Genomic DNA, 15,591 nt, shown 5'->3' with positions numbered 1-15,591 from the left:
ACCTACCTTAATCACAAGATCATCTCCTCTCTCCCTCCTGTCCCCTACCTTAGTCACTGCACACCCTTCAACTTCTGCAACAAATGAAGCAGGAACCTACAATCAGCCTCGTTCATCACACAATTCTGATTCATCCCCAGAGCCCGTCCAGCTTGTGCACTGAATGAGACATAGGTCCTGTGGGAAAAAATAGAGCTGGTAAAAAAATGTATGACAGAAGTTGTCTACCAGAAAATACTGATTTGATGAAATTGAAACATTTCACAGAATTTTAATCAAAATTTTCATAGGAAATTATCTAAATGTTTCATTTTGACTTTCATATTATAATTTTATCAAGTAAACGTTTTGACCTTATTGAAACACACTATTTTCAGAATATTTTGTTTCACAAAAAATTCTAAGATTTTGACTTTGTCCTGATTTGGGACAAAACCAAATTTTGAAATCTTAACTTCCCTCAGATTGGAAATTTTGAAGTTCAGTCACCTTTACATATGCACAAAGAGATTGAATTAAGGTTCAACGGGCAATGTAATTTCCTATGTTTTAAAAAACATAAACACAAGTAATATTATGTTCGACTGTAACAACAACCACACACACACACACTCACTCACTCACTATCTTGGGGGGGTATAAATCTAGATGAGCCCTTAGCAGGTCTTGAGCTATAGGACTAACTACATTAGCAGGCATCAGGAGAAGGCTGTTATTATGGGGGGAAGTGGCCCACTTAATTTCAGGGGGTACTTGGACAGCCCAGACAGTGCTCTCTGTTCTCTTATCCCTAAGAGATCAAAGGAGCTTCTTCTCCATGCAGCATCCCCAGACTGTGGATGGGCTATTTGGATCATGTTCTTCAAGGAAGTATTTTGAAGCCTATATTTTTTTTCCACATGTACCCTAGTCAATCAAGCCTGCCTTTCCAGAAGGCTATAGCTGCAAATCTAGAGCACCCAAATTTCATGCTCAGTGCATGTCCCCCATATGAACACAATACAGTAGGATTTCCAAGCAGGCAGATGAACTGTATCTTTAGGATAGAAGGTTCAGCTCCATGTTTGTCTGAGGATTCTTGCTCCAGGATAATAGATTCCCTCTCTCCTCTCCAGACTACATTACAGAACAGCCTTGTAGAATGTTTAGTCCTAATTAAAAAATATTTATATACACCTCAAGGAATCTGTTAGATAAGGGAACTGCTTCCTTCATGTTCAGTTTCTCTCTTCATATGGTAAGCCCTGCTAAACCCACCTTGTTCTACCCAACAAGAGCTAGCGCAATCACCTGATGAAAAGGCCAACCATTGGTCACTGTTTCATCAGATCCAGATTGTCTCACACCATGACATCATATTCTGGGCTGAATCACAAAATCTGAGCTAGCTGTTTGATCATGCTTTTAGCTTATCTCTCACCAGCTCCAACATGGCTGACTGCTGGAATAGAATGTGAGAACATAATCCTGACTCTTCCTTTTTCTCACTCACTAGGAAGCTACCTGTTGCTCTCTTATGGAAGGGTACAGAGAAGCCAACTCGGAGCTTTTTTGTGCAATGCTCAGTAGGCAGAGGACCTAACACACTCTTTTGTGTTTTTCAGGTAAAAAGGCTGGTCCTCCAGGGCCCAATGGTCCTCAAGGGCCCCCAGGACCTCCTGGACCCCAGGGCCCCCCAGGAATCCCAGGGATCCCTGGAATTCCAGGCACAACTGTAATGGGACCACCTGGTCCTCCTGGTCCTCCTGGCCCCCAGGGACCACCTGGGCTGCAGGGCCCTTCAGGTAGGTGTTTATTTCAATCCTAACTGGACAGATGCTTTGCAGACCACAATGATGAGGCGAAATACCATGGTGATGAGTGGCATAAAAACTAAATAGAACATACCCAGAGACCTCTCCTTCAGTTCTAACTTGAGGCAGTGGGGCTGCATTGTTGTTATAACAGTATAAGTAGGTTCATTTTCTAAGTGCCACGTACAATCTCTCATCAGGACACAGACACTAGTACTCCTAAGTAGAACTGGAGAGGGAGAAAAAAGAGGTTAGAAACCCTCTTTGTTCTCACCAGCTCAGCTGGACAGGTTGGAGACGGGCTACTATGTCTGCCCCAGCTAGCCTAACTAGCACTGCTCCACTGACTAGTACTGTGCAGTGCATAGATAAGCCTGGCCTTTCACAGACAAATAAGATCTGATCCCTGCCCCAAAGAACTTAGACTAAGTTTCCACGTAACACAGTGAGTGATAATAAACAGCAAAGGCAAGAGGATCATGTGGTTGTTCTGGTTTGCTATAGGAGCCACACTGTTTACATTTGTTCTGTTTGCAAGAAAAAGATGCTACTTAAATTCCCTGTCCATAGTCATTCCACTGGGTGAGAGAAGCAGTGAACTGCCAGGAGCTGGTATCCTGACATGACCTGCTATGGGACTAGCACTATGGCTAAACAGAGCAGCCAAAGGAAACTAGCTTAATGTCTATGTATTGCTATGTGTGATCAGTTACTTCTGTCTCTCTTTGAGAAGAAGCATTGTCTGGGGGTTGACGCGTGGGACTGAAAAACTAGGTACTGTTTACTTCAATTCCCTGTAAGGTCTTAAGTCATTTCTTTTCTCTTTGCCTCAGTTTCTCAATTTGTAAAATGGGTGTTGTACTTGTCTACCTCACACAGGCCGCTGAGGCTTCATTTTTGTCTGTAAAGCACTTTGCAGATTTCTAAGCATTCTCTCTGAAGATGTCAAAGTATTTGTTCCCATTAATCTCCAGTGAACTGAATTTCATTGGTACGGAAGTCTACAATTAGCTGCAACTCCCTATGTATGTGTTGTCAGATGGATTGGTTTGAGGCTGCCCTGCTTGTAATCTTGGTCAACAAGCTAATCTGTCTTAATCCACATGTCTGACGTGATAAACCATTGGGAAGGACGTGGCTGGATCAGAAAAGCTGCTGTCTGAGACACTTGTTAGGTTAGTCTCAGAGTAGTCACTGACAGCAAATCTGTTTGCCTTTCACCTGGTTCACATGAAAATATTTTTTCCTGCACTTCCCATTTTCACATCACGCTCCATATATATTGTTTTAATTCATCTTCTTAGATAACAGGACACTGAAACTTCCTTCCTGAAGACAGGCAAGGTTTATTACCCTTTCCCTCATGGGACTTTCAGAGAAAACTGACTGGCTTTCAGTCACTATACCAGGAGTGGCCAAAATGCAGCTCATAGGCAACTTGCAATCCTAAATTCTACAGTGCAGTCCACACTTACCCTTATTTTTATTAAAGAGATCTGTGTCACAAAGATAACAGATCCCATTGTGTGGTCTGGCTCTCAGAATTAGCTGGAGCATTGCAGTATGGAACCTGTTCTTTGGAGGATGTACCTCCATAATCAAGATGAGGGTTGCTGCAATTTTTTCTATTTAATGAAAAAAGGTTGAATAAAGTTTGGGGATTCATAATGTGTCAGATAAAATTGCAAACCAAGAGGAAAGATGGAATGCAGCATTTCCAGTTTAGAGACCTGCTAATTGTTAAGCTCAGTGTCACTCATTGTCTTTCTTCCTTCCCACCTAAGATCTGGTCCTATGAGGAAAACCCCTGTTTTTTACTCAGTAGGCAGGAGATTTGCTACATCTGGTTTTACAGAAGTTTCTCAAGTGCCATCATTATTTTGTGGATATTATATTTTGCAGGTGCGACAGACAAAGCTGGCTCCAGGGAGACACAGGTTGGTTGACTCTGTCTTAGGGGGGAAATGTCAGTTGAGTTGGCTAGATATTTTATTTATTTTTAATTTTACAAGGGAACATTTTCTAAATATCCATTTTGTGGTAACTTTCCTATATAAATGAACATCTTGTCCTAAATGGTTGTTACACTCACATGAATACCAAAAGAAGTTACCAGAATCACCTTTACTATTGGAAATGCCAGAGGAAGCACTGGATTTGCTGCTTACTGAAATTTGCTACATTTTCTCACCTTCTTAAAATACCTTAAAAAATTCTCGTCATTGGTTTATTCTAGCCCAGTTCATCATTTACAGAAAGCATTCCTGATGTATAAGGAGTTTCAAATGGAAAAGCTAAAGATTGTATGAATTATACTCTTTAAAAACAAATGAATGCACTCAAATCCACATTGACACAAAGAAAATAATAATGAGTCCTCTTGCCTAGTTGAGCCCTGCTTTGTTTTGAGAAGGTGATCACAGCATCTGCCCAGCCAGCAATATTCTGAAGGTCTGCAATGACTACTTTGAACTTTATGTCCTGATCATCAATTCCACAGAGAGATAAATAAGGTTATTTAGTAGAATAAATCAGTGCATCTGGGTAATTTTAACTTGCTGTACTCTTATTTGCAGCCAGCTGTGGTTCATCTCCAGGGCCAAGGGTCAGCAATTCAAGTAAAAAATGGTAAGAATGACAAGAGATTGTCAACCACTAAAAGGGTCCCATCCTGCACCCTCAATTTCATAGCTGGGCTTTCTATGCAATATACTACATAGTATGAGACACCAATTCAGCTCATGGTCTTCTCAGTATGGTCCTCTGTTAGCCTCCCTAAGTGACAAGAAGACTTTCTGCTGCCCCCAGCCCCATCAATCCAACTATCTTTTATGCCTCATCCATCCTCTTCTCCACTATCCTAAAACACACAGGTCTCTCCAAATAGTTCTCTGTCCCAGTCCATCCTCTGCCCACTTGCTGACCTCCAAATAGATTATCTGCCTCCTCAAACCAACTGAACCCATTCTCCCCTCCACAGACCAACGAGTCCTCTTCCCCAATCTATCTTCTGCCCTCCCTTCAGTCCTGAATGTGACCTATGCCTGCCTTCATTTTTCAGCAATCCATCCTCTGTCCACTAGTATCCTACTCCATTCTGTAGCTCCCAGTCCATCAGTACATTCTCTGTCCCTATAATTCTCTGTTCCCTTCCCAAAGTTTCCAGTCAATGGACTTTTCTAATCTTCTAACCCCCTAGACTCCAAATTAAATCTCTACCCACACTCTTCACTTTCACCTCAGCCTCCCCAAATCTCTGACCTCCAATCTATCAAGCACATCAGTCCAGCTCCATCTATCTTAAGTACCCACCCCTCAGCCTGTTGATCCTCCCATCCAACTAGTTGATGATCTTTTCTTCCCCCAAACTTACGAAATATTTTATCAACTCATCTAGCAAATTGACCCTTTCTCCCCCTACTCATCCTCAGCAAATTTGACTTTGAGTTCTCCTCTGCTGGTAAAATTGATCCTCTATGTGTTGCTGTTCCCTCCAGTAATTTTGATCTTGCAGTAAAATTGAGTCTATGCTCTCTTCCCCCATCAAAACTGATCCTAGGTCCCTCTCCAACTTACATAAAGGTTTCCTTTCTCTCTGCCCATAGGAGGGTCACAAGATTCATCAGATGCCTCCTTTCTCGCTGTGGTTCAACTTCTGTGGTTGTGTTGGAAGGGGAGAAATTCTGTGAGAAGTGCTCCCCTGCCTGGACCCAAGCCAAGTCACTGGAACACTTATCATATTTCCCATGTAGTATTCCAAGACACTCATAAGAACATAAGAATGTCCATCCTGAGTCAGACGAATGGTCCGTCTAGCCCAATATTCTGTCTTCCAACAATGGCTAGTGCCAGATGCTTCAGAGGCAGTGAACAGAACAGGGCAATTTATCAAGTGATCCATCCCGTCATCCAATCCCAGCTTCTAGCGATCAGAGGCTTAGGGATACCCAGACTATGAGGTTGTATCTCTGACCATCTTGGCTAATAGCCATTGATGAACCTATCATCCATGAATTTATCTAAATCTGTTTTGAACCCAGTTATACTTTTGGCCTTCACAACATGCCCTGGCAATAAATTCCACAGGTTGACTGTGCATTGTGTAAAGAAATACTTCCTTTCGTTTGTTTTAAACCTGCTGCCTATTAACTTCATTGGGTGACCCAAGTTCTTGTGTTATGAGAAAAAGTAAATAACACTTCCTTATTTACTTTCTCCACACCAGTCTTGATTTTGTAGACCTCTATCATATTCCCTCTAAGTCATTTCTTTTCCAGGATGATTAATCCCAGTCATTTTAATCTGTTCCATACCCCTAATCATTTTTGTTGCCTTTCTCTGTACTTTTTCCAATTCTAATATCTCTTTTGAAATGGGGCAACTAGAACTACATGCAGTATTCAAGTACCATGGATTTATAGACTGGCATTATGATATTTTCTGTGTTTCCTTTTCCTAATGGTTCCTGAAATTTTGTTAGGTTTTTTGACTGCTGCTGCACATTGAGTAAATGCTTTCAGAGCGCTATCCACAATGACTCCAAGTTCTCTTTCTTGAGTGGTAACAGCTAATTTAGACCCCATCATTTTGTATGTATAGTTGGGATTATGTTTTCTGGTGTGCATTACTTTGCGTTTATCAACACTGAATTTCATCTGGCTTTTTGTTGCCCAGTTACCCAGTTTTGTGAGATCCCTTCGTAACTCTTTGCAGTCTGCTTTGAACTTAACTATCATGAGTAATTTTGTATCATCTGCAAATTTTGCCACCTCACTGTTTACCCCTTTTTCCAGCTCATTTATGACTGTGTTGTACAGCACTGGTCCCAGTACAGATCTTTGGAAGTCCCCGCTATTTACCTCTCTCCACTGTGAAAACTGAACATTTAATCCTATGTTCTGTTTCCTTTCTGTTAACCTGTTACTGATGCATGAGAGGACCTTCCCTCTTCTCCCATGACTCCTTAAGAGCCTTTGGTGAGGGACCTTGTCAAAGGTTTTCTGAAAGTCCAGATACACCATATCCACTGGATCTCCCTTGTCCACATGTTTGTTGACACCATCAAAGAATTCTATTGATCTATGAGGCATGATTTCCCAAAGGCCGTGTTGTTGACTCTTCCCCAACAAATCGCATTCATCCATGTGCCTGATAATTCTGTTCTTTACTGTAGTTTAAACTAGTTTGCTTGATACTAAATTTAGACTTCCTGGCATGCAATTGCCAGGATCACCTTTGGAGCCTTTAAAAAAAAATCAGCATGACATTAGCAGTCTGCCAGTCATCTCGTACAGAGATTAACTTAAGCAAGGCCAACTGAGGAGACACAGAGTAGCTAAAGCTCAGCATGCTCTCCATACGTACACAGGAGGTTGCTGCAGAGTGCTCTGAGGGCTGCAGGACAGGGAGTGAGGAGGAGAGGGGAAGTGGGTGTCCCTTACTGCCTTGTAGCTAATATAGCTATGTTTATAGTTCAGGCTGTCCCATGCTATCCATTGAAAGAGCGCATTTTCATTTCTTTATAACATTGCCAAACTTTAACCATTGGTGCTAAAATTTCTCATGCCAAGTGTCTACCTCAGGCTGAATTTTTTCTGAAGTTTCAGAGAAATGTTACCTCTATTTCTGATAATTATATTGGGGAAAACACATTTTTTGCCTGTGGTGGTGGTTTTCTTTTTATAATGTTTACAACTTTCACTGAGAGGTTCATGCTTTCAAGCAGGGACATGAAATATGACAAGTGGGTCATCCACAGGTTGAGAGAGATCCCCTTTGATGCATCCAAATTTCACCAAATTATAAGCCTTTGAAAATTACTGTTTGTACATTCTCAGTAAAGGTATGCACATTTGGCAGTAAAATTCTCTGAACAGTCCATCTGTACTGAGCATGCTCCATCACCATAGAGCTCCATGGCAACCACAGTGAGCATGTTCCATTCCCACAGAACTTACGAATAAGAATTATCCTGCAGTTGTTCCTCCCAACTTTTGGAGGCTAATGTGCCTGGCACCAAAGGTGAGAGTAAAGTAGACTCACTGCTGCATTCTCAAAGGTTCCCACGCTGCCACCCAAGCAACCTTGAGGAGAAGGAAGAAACACCCTGACTTGAATGTAGACAGAAGAAGAGGGGAAAGGCAGGTTTGGTGGGAAGGAGATAGGAGCAGAGAGAGACTGGGACAAAAGAATTAGGCATGGGAAAACTGGGTAGAACCATCTATAACCATTAGAACACATTCCCCCACAGAGCCTGTAAGTTGAAACAGTATTCGTAGATGCCAACAATCCCCTGCTGTCAGCAAATAGCTGTGAAAAGAACCAGCAAAGTGTGTGTCTCATCCCACTCTGGTGGCTGGCTCATATAGAGGATAACAACCTACTACTGCTACCAATTACTCCATTTGGTCTCGTGGTAGAAGTCTGTGTTGTGGATCTAAAGGTTCCAGCCTCATTAAAGACTCAAGTGTTAGTCAGTATAGTACCATATGATGAAATTTTTGTTTTTATTTTGATTATTGTTTTAAATCTAGAAAATTACATGCAAAGAAAATCATGTTAAAAGAATGTTAAGGTTGCAAATTCAAGCATTCAAAAGTTAGGAAATGCCAGAATAAAGGTTGCCCATGCAAACTTAATTTGACCCCCTTGTGCATATGCATTTTTGAGACAGCCTTTAGTTACAGGATCACATACTATTCTTCCCACATGACCTCACCTTATTCAGTGCATAGGATGTACCTCCTCTGGGATGAATCAGGGTTGTGTAGTGAATTAGGCTGTTATCTGTAGGACTTTGCCTCATTTTTTGAAGAAGTTGGAAATTCTGCAGGGAATGAGGCAGGGGGTTGCAGGAAGAGATAAGATGGTCTCATGGTAAAGGCAGTTGAATGCTGCCCTGGAGAATAGAATTCTATCTGTCTCTGCCACAGAGTTCCTATGTGATGCTAAGTAAGTCACTTATACCAAACTTCTTACAGGAGGCCACTAATTGTGTGTTCTGTTATTCTCCAGGTGCCCAACATGAGACACCTGAAGCCTGAGTTACAGAAGTGCAAAATTCTCAGAACTGCAATTGAAGTCAATGGGAGCTGTTCTTTGAATACGTAAAGTGCTATGTAAATGTGAAGTACTCTGAAAAATCAGGCCTTAGATGTCTCAAGTTGGACACCCAAAATTAGTGGACATTTGACAATTTTGGCCTTATTCTCTCTGTGCCTCAGTTTCCTCCCTCTAAAATGGGGATAATAATAGCTTCTCTCTTCATAGGAGTGTTGTCAGAATAAATTCATTAAGGTTTGTGAAGCACTCAGGTTATGGTGAGCGTTCCACAGACACACCCAGGAGGAAATAATCATTCTGCATTCAGTCCAGACTATGAATGGTGTGCCGTAAATGAGGCCTAGGGCCATATTCTGAATACTGAAAAGAAATATTGAATATCTACCATTCAGTGAGTACCATCCACCTGTTACACTGAATGAGGCAGGTTTCAGACTAGCATCCGTGTTAGTCTGTATTTGCAAAAAGAAAAGGAGTTCTTGTGGTACCTTAGAGACTAACAAATTTATTTGAGCATAAGCTTTCGTGAGCTACATTCGACATATTCGACACTGGTGAGGCCTCATCTGGAGTACTGTGTCCAGTTTTGGGCCCCACACTACAGGAAGGATGTGGATAAATTGGAAAGAGTACAGCGAAGGGCAACAAAAATGATTAGGGGTCTAGAGCACATGACTTATGAGGAGAGGCTGAGGGAGCTGGGATTGTTTAGTCTGCAGAAGAGAAGAATGAGGGGGGATTTGATAGCTGCTTTCAACTACCTGAAAGGGGGTTTCAAAGAGGATGGCTCTAGACTGTTCTCAATGGTAGCAGATGACAGAACGAGGAGTAATGGTCTCAAGTTGCAATGGGGGAGGTTTAGATTGGATATTAGGAAAAACTTTTTCACTAAGAGGGTGGTGAAACACTGGAATGCGTTACCTAGGGAGGTGGTAGAATCTCCTTCCTTAGAGGTTTTTAAGGTCAGGCTTGACAAAGCCCTGGCTGGGATGATTTAACTGGGACTTGGTCCTGCTTTGAGCAGGGGGTTGGACTAGATGACCTTCTGGGGTCCCTTCCAACCCTGATATTCTATGATTCTATGATTCTTTGAATGAGGCAGGGTGCTTGTGCAAGAAATAGTATAACATGAAATTAAAGACAGTATCATAAGGCTGACACAGAAGGGTACTGAATTAATCTACTGGCATCCTTAATTCTGGCATTTCCTAACTTTGAGTGCTTGACTTTGAAACTTTAGTATTCTTTTAATGTATTTATTTTATCTATAAGATATCTGGAATCTGTAATTGTGTTTGTGTTGCTACTGCGCTTTTCATTCTGACGGGTACTGAGTGACTGCCATTTTCTCATACTGAGATCTTTCAGGTGGAGTGCTCAATGACTGGTCTCGCATCATTATGAACCCCAAGGTGTTTAAGCTGCATGCACGCAGTGGGGAGCTGGAGGTACTGGTGGACGGCACATACTTCATCTATAGTCAGGTAGAAGTGAGTACGGTCCTAGGCCTAACTCCTATTCCTGTATTCAAAATGCAAAGCCTTGCATGAACCACAAGGGGGCTCCAGAAAGCCAGCAAAGGCCAGGAACTTGTATGTGCTCTGAACCATTTCATGTTCTAGGATGTGAGAAGAGGAAGAGGATGTTAAATTTTGGGGAGTGCAAGGTCATGTATTATACCGTAATACAAGCTATAAGGGATTAGTTACTGGGCATACATGCAGACTCAATACAAAATTCCATATGCCATGAATCCTGCTGGTTTTTCTCCATACATTCTACTGTGAAGTTACTCACATTCCAAGTCAGTACTGAACAATAAGCCCAGAAGGAAGCTAAGGGTCACTTTGCTGCTGGAGGTGCTGCCTTTTAAAAGAGAGAGAAAACCAAAGTCCTGACTACTCATGATCATTTAAGATCCCATGTCACCATTTTTAAATGTAGGACTGTTAACCCTGGTGTCATGGCCAGATTCCAAGTTAGGTAATTCCATTCTGCCTCCCAAATTCCTCGTGTGGTTTTAAATGGATACAATACTCTTCCAAAATCATTGTGTAGCATGGCTGTGTGCTGTAAAACAGCCGCTGCAGTTCAGCCCAGAGATGGGTGCAATGTATGTATGTAGTCTGTAAAGGGCTTTGGAATCCTCCACGATGCAAAGTGCTGTGTAAATAGATGATGATGATTATACAGTACTCTTCTTAACATGTCATCTCCCAGAGAGCTGTTTCCTCCACCCAAGTGTTATTCAGGAGGAGGATTGTTTAATTGGGATGTCTCAATATCCTGATAACCCCATGTCCTGGAGCTTCTAAACTCCACAGGAAATGAGGCAGCTGCAGAGTTTCTAAACTTCATCCCAGTCCCTCCATACTGTCTCCATTGACCTCTGCAGAGAAAAGCTGTATCAATACTGGAACAGATTTTAGAAACTCTGCAGTTGACAAAAGGGCTTCCGTGAGGCTCCATAATTAAAATAGCTTTACTCCAGATTTATAGTATCAGCTGCATCTTCTTATGACTTGTCTGTGTGTAAGTAACAATTCCAAGGTAGGCAATGCAGAGTCTCTTCCATGGAGCTGTGCACCAATTTATAGGCTGCAAATTGGAGTAAAATTGTTCCCTTAAACTCACACTGACAATTGCTGGCAACAGCATTTCAGCGCTGAAGACTTTGTCCTGTGAAATCTGTTAAGGAAAAAGTAGAGCTAACTTTTCTTTGTTTGGGACAATATGCTAGCAGTGAGGTGGAGGTGAGCTTCTTTTGGGCAGTGTCTGTGCAGTGATGAGATTTCCTTTCAGCCATGCATCAGCAGGATGGGATACAACGCAGTGAAAGTCCACAGACTATGGAAAACTAACAAATACCCATTGCCTCCAGGAGGACTGGCTTCCCCTCATCAGATGCATGAGCCCTGCCATTGTCCTCTGAGATTACCACTCCCCATACAGACTTCTACCATACATCCTTCAGTTCTTCAGTATCAATGTTTTAAAGGGAGTGGAACATCTTTTGCAGGAAAATAAAAATAAAACAAAGTTAAAACTTAAATGTCCTGAATCAGTAACAGAATCGCTGGGTGGATTTAAAAATAGCAGATCTATTAATATTATACTTTCAATCCAAGTATTTTAAGATCATTTCCCTTTTCATTTACCTGCCCAGGCCTGAGCTCAAGAGTCTGTTTATCCCCAATAATAGCAGATGACTTGAAAGCACCTCAGATAGTTCATCCTAGAGCATTATTAATGGCAGGCTACAGGGGACTCTGAGATCCTGAAGGCTAGACTTGGCAGATAGGTGAAGGAGGACCTGAGCTTAAAATAGGCTCTTTTAAAAGGAGAAGCTATTTGTAATGGTTAAGTCTGGTTGTAGCTTTCTGTTAATGGCATATTTTAAATATGTTTTATTTTACAGCAGCACTTGAGTTCCCTTTTTAATAAAGAGAGAGCTGTGCTGGTCCCTGTCCGGATTCCCACCTAGATCTTTGCTTCGGGGGGAGTTGCCTCCATTTACAAATACTTCCATGCTTGCTCACCCTCATGTTTTGTGTTAGTAGGATATGGCATATAAAGGTCTTGTATGCGCTGCTTGCTAAGAGTGAGCCAGCCCACTGTAGATGTAGGTGTAGAGGGACTATGGAAGTGATCTGTGTTTAATTGAGGAAAGGTGCACATGCATGAGCACATTTGCAGCAAGAAGTGGGTGGTTTCCTGGGCACAAACACACCTCTGCCCTCTCCATAACACCATTTCTTCCTCCTGCTTCATAGGTGTACTACATAAACTTCACAGATTTTGCCAGCTATGAGGTGGTGGTGGATGAAAAGCCATTCCTACAGTGCACCCGGAGTATTGAGACAGGCAAGACCAACTTCAACACCTGTTACACAGCTGGGGTCTGCCTCCTCAAAGCCAGGCAGAAAATTGCAGTGAAAATGGTCCATGCTGACATCTCCATCAACATGAGCAAGCACACGACTTTCTTTGGGGCCATACGGCTAGGAGACGCACCAACATCTTAGATGAACTTGGCATATACATGGAGTCTCCCAGAACTGCACAGTGCTGCTTTTCATAAGAGTATGAGGGGGTTCTATAATACAGCCACAAAGAAAACTGATCCAGAGCTATTTATTTCTTTATGTGGATACAGGAAGAGCAAGTTCACCTGTGATTTGCATGGAGACTTGTATTGGAAAGGCAGTTGAGAAAGCATTGTGAGGAAGAAAGGCTAGCATGTCCTTTCTTGCCTCAGTGTTTCAAGTATTACTGCACTGATATTCTGCTCTGTGGTCCTCACCCAAGATTTGTGGTAGGAATGATATGGGTTTCCTGCTTTTATGTTGCACTAGCTATAGCATCCATGGCAGCAGCAGAAGGCGAGAAAAGACAGACTTTCTGATGAGTTGTTCTCTCTAGGCACTCATACACTGCTGCCTTTGCACACTTAGGGCAAGAAACCTGTGGGGTTCTCCACCTATGAGGGAGAGTTCTAATTTAGGGCAATGGTGTTGCAGTGTGAAAGGTGAGAATGAGCCCTGGTCAGTGATATTTACATTCATTCTCTGGACTGTAAGAATAAGTAGGTTGAGGGCTTGGAAGCAGGCTGCAAATGCAATGAGCATTTGATGAGCATTAAAACATAGTCACAAAATAAAATGATACCACGTAAAACAAACTCTCAGCATTTTGCAAGCCCAGCATTGAAATGCTCTAGGCAGCAATGACCACAAGATGTTTCAGTGCCACTGGTACTTTAAGCTCCTGCCACATACCCAGAGGTTTAAGTTGCTCTAATGGGCACTTCCTGGAAGTGGTGGTGTTGCAACAGCAACTTGTGATTTTACAAAACTAACATGTTGCATATGAGGAAATATTTACATAGGCTTCATAGTGCAGCATGCTGCAAACACGGCTACCCACATACACACTCTGCTGCACTCACTGAAATGGGTATTTTTAAGATTAACATATACAAGCAAACAGGGAAATATTTTCTGTGTTATTGGCAATTATGTGCTGGGTTTTAGGTGCTTTATTCTTGTTCTACACTAGTGAAGAATCTTTCATTTCTTGTCTGCCCTTCTCTATCAGAAAGACAGTGTAATAAGTGGTGGTAAACTATTTTCCAAAAAGACCTGAACTGAAAACTTTGGTCCAACTCATACACACTCTTCCCACTTCTCTTTTCTCTGGACTCAACTGATTCTAGTCCCAATATACCTTTTAGGCACTAATGGAAAAATTAGAAGACTATGTTTCTTCAGGCTTTCTGAGCAGCTCTTTCCTACTATTTCCATTTGATTGGTGAGATCTAAATCCAAGAGCTGCACTTGAATTGGAGAAGGGGAAAGAGCTTTATTCACTCCTCTGTATCATACCCTTTAAAAAAAAACTGGCCATCTTTGAACAGAGCTTTTCCCAAAAATACAGATTATATATGGGAGGGTGATATCTCAGTCAATATATTAAAATAAAAATGAATTTCTGGAGTTTGGAAGAAAATCCTAAACAGACAGCCTGGTGCTACCTTCCTCTTTACCAATAAGGGCTACTTGACAGTGATAACCTATTGGCATTTGAAAATGACCCTCTATCAGCACCACTAAGGCAGTAATTGGATTGGTCAACTAAGATTCCAACCTATACTCTTCAGCCCAGAGTACCCTGAGCTTCACTGTTGTTCCCCATTCATAATGAGTGATGTCAATGTATAAGGAGAAAAGCAACTTCCAAGGACTGCCATTCCTATGAGAGAGATGCATCATAGGGGGAACTAGCCTTTGACTTCAGGCATCACTACTCATTGGAGGGGTATAATTATGCCATAAGTGCACAAATTCCCTGTTGTTCTTTTCTTCATATGATTTGCCTCCTTTCCAGCCTCAACATGTTGGACTAGCATGAGCATTAGGATATTTAACTAGTTTTCAGTGGTCTGTTTCCCTCAGAATGAATTAGAAAGACATATTCTTCTGATAACAAAGAAGTTGGGAAATGTGTGTGATGGGAACCTCTGTTAACCAACTCATTAACAATAATACTTTTGAATACAGTCTACTTAAATGACGAGACTAGGGACAAGCAAAAGTTGTGAAATGACAGGAAAGGGGATGACAGAGTTAGTTAAGCTGTTATGTCCCATTCTGCTAGGCCCCATGATTCCCAGCTGAATGATATGGCTTCCACTAAGCAGCAATATTCCATCTGTGCAATGGCAGAGCACTCACTGTGGGGAGCACCATGTGTCTCTGTCTAGCATTCCTCCTGGCATGTGCATAGAACAGCAATGAAGGACTCCGGAAGGAACAGAATAGCACCTTCCTCATCAGCTTTAATTTTTTGTATGTTCAGTTAGTGAAATGCACCTTTTCTGATTTTTCATTAGACCAAATGGTGGATTCAGTGTAACTTGAGTTCCATGGAATCGAGCACAGGAGGCTGGGGAGCAAATGACCTGAAGAACTCTGATAGTATGTTCAGGGCCAAATTCATCACTGGCATAAGTGAATTTAACTCCATTGTCTTCACTGCTGGCATGAGAGTGTGAATTGGGCCATAAAGAGCCTTTTTATAAATGAAAATCCAATGGCTTCTGTAGCAGCAAAATCTCATTAATAGAGGATTAGACTACATTATTAAAATGACTAACTTATTGTAAGTTCACCTAGGTCAGGCGTGGGCAAACTACGGCCCAGTCTGTGAGCTGTTTTAAGCCAGCCCGCGAGCTCCC

General features: G+C 41.9%; 1 protein-coding gene across 1 annotated transcript in view; it reads left to right on the top strand.

Moving 5' to 3' along the window:
- The window catches only part of EDA (ectodysplasin A), a 196,543-nt gene extending 182,234 nt beyond the window's left edge, over positions 1-14,309 (top strand). The window contains exons 4-8 of the mRNA XM_038415140.2: positions 1,605-1,784; positions 3,696-3,730; positions 4,370-4,421; positions 10,224-10,345; positions 12,629-14,309. Coding sequence (XP_038271068.1) covers positions 1,605-1,784; positions 3,696-3,730; positions 4,370-4,421; positions 10,224-10,345; positions 12,629-12,880 — 641 coding nt within the window. The 3' untranslated portion in view covers positions 12,881-14,309. The remainder of the gene's footprint in view (positions 1-1,604; positions 1,785-3,695; positions 3,731-4,369; positions 4,422-10,223; positions 10,346-12,628) is intronic.
- Positions 14,310-15,591: the final 1,282 nt, after the last annotated feature.

The sequence above is a fragment of the Dermochelys coriacea genome, chromosome 9 (genome assembly GCF_009764565.3).
Source record: "Dermochelys coriacea isolate rDerCor1 chromosome 9, rDerCor1.pri.v4, whole genome shotgun sequence".
Lineage (NCBI taxonomy): Eukaryota > Metazoa > Chordata > Testudines > Dermochelyidae > Dermochelys > Dermochelys coriacea.
Note: the sequence above shows the minus strand (reverse complement) of the source record. Positions and strands in the feature narration are given on the sequence as shown.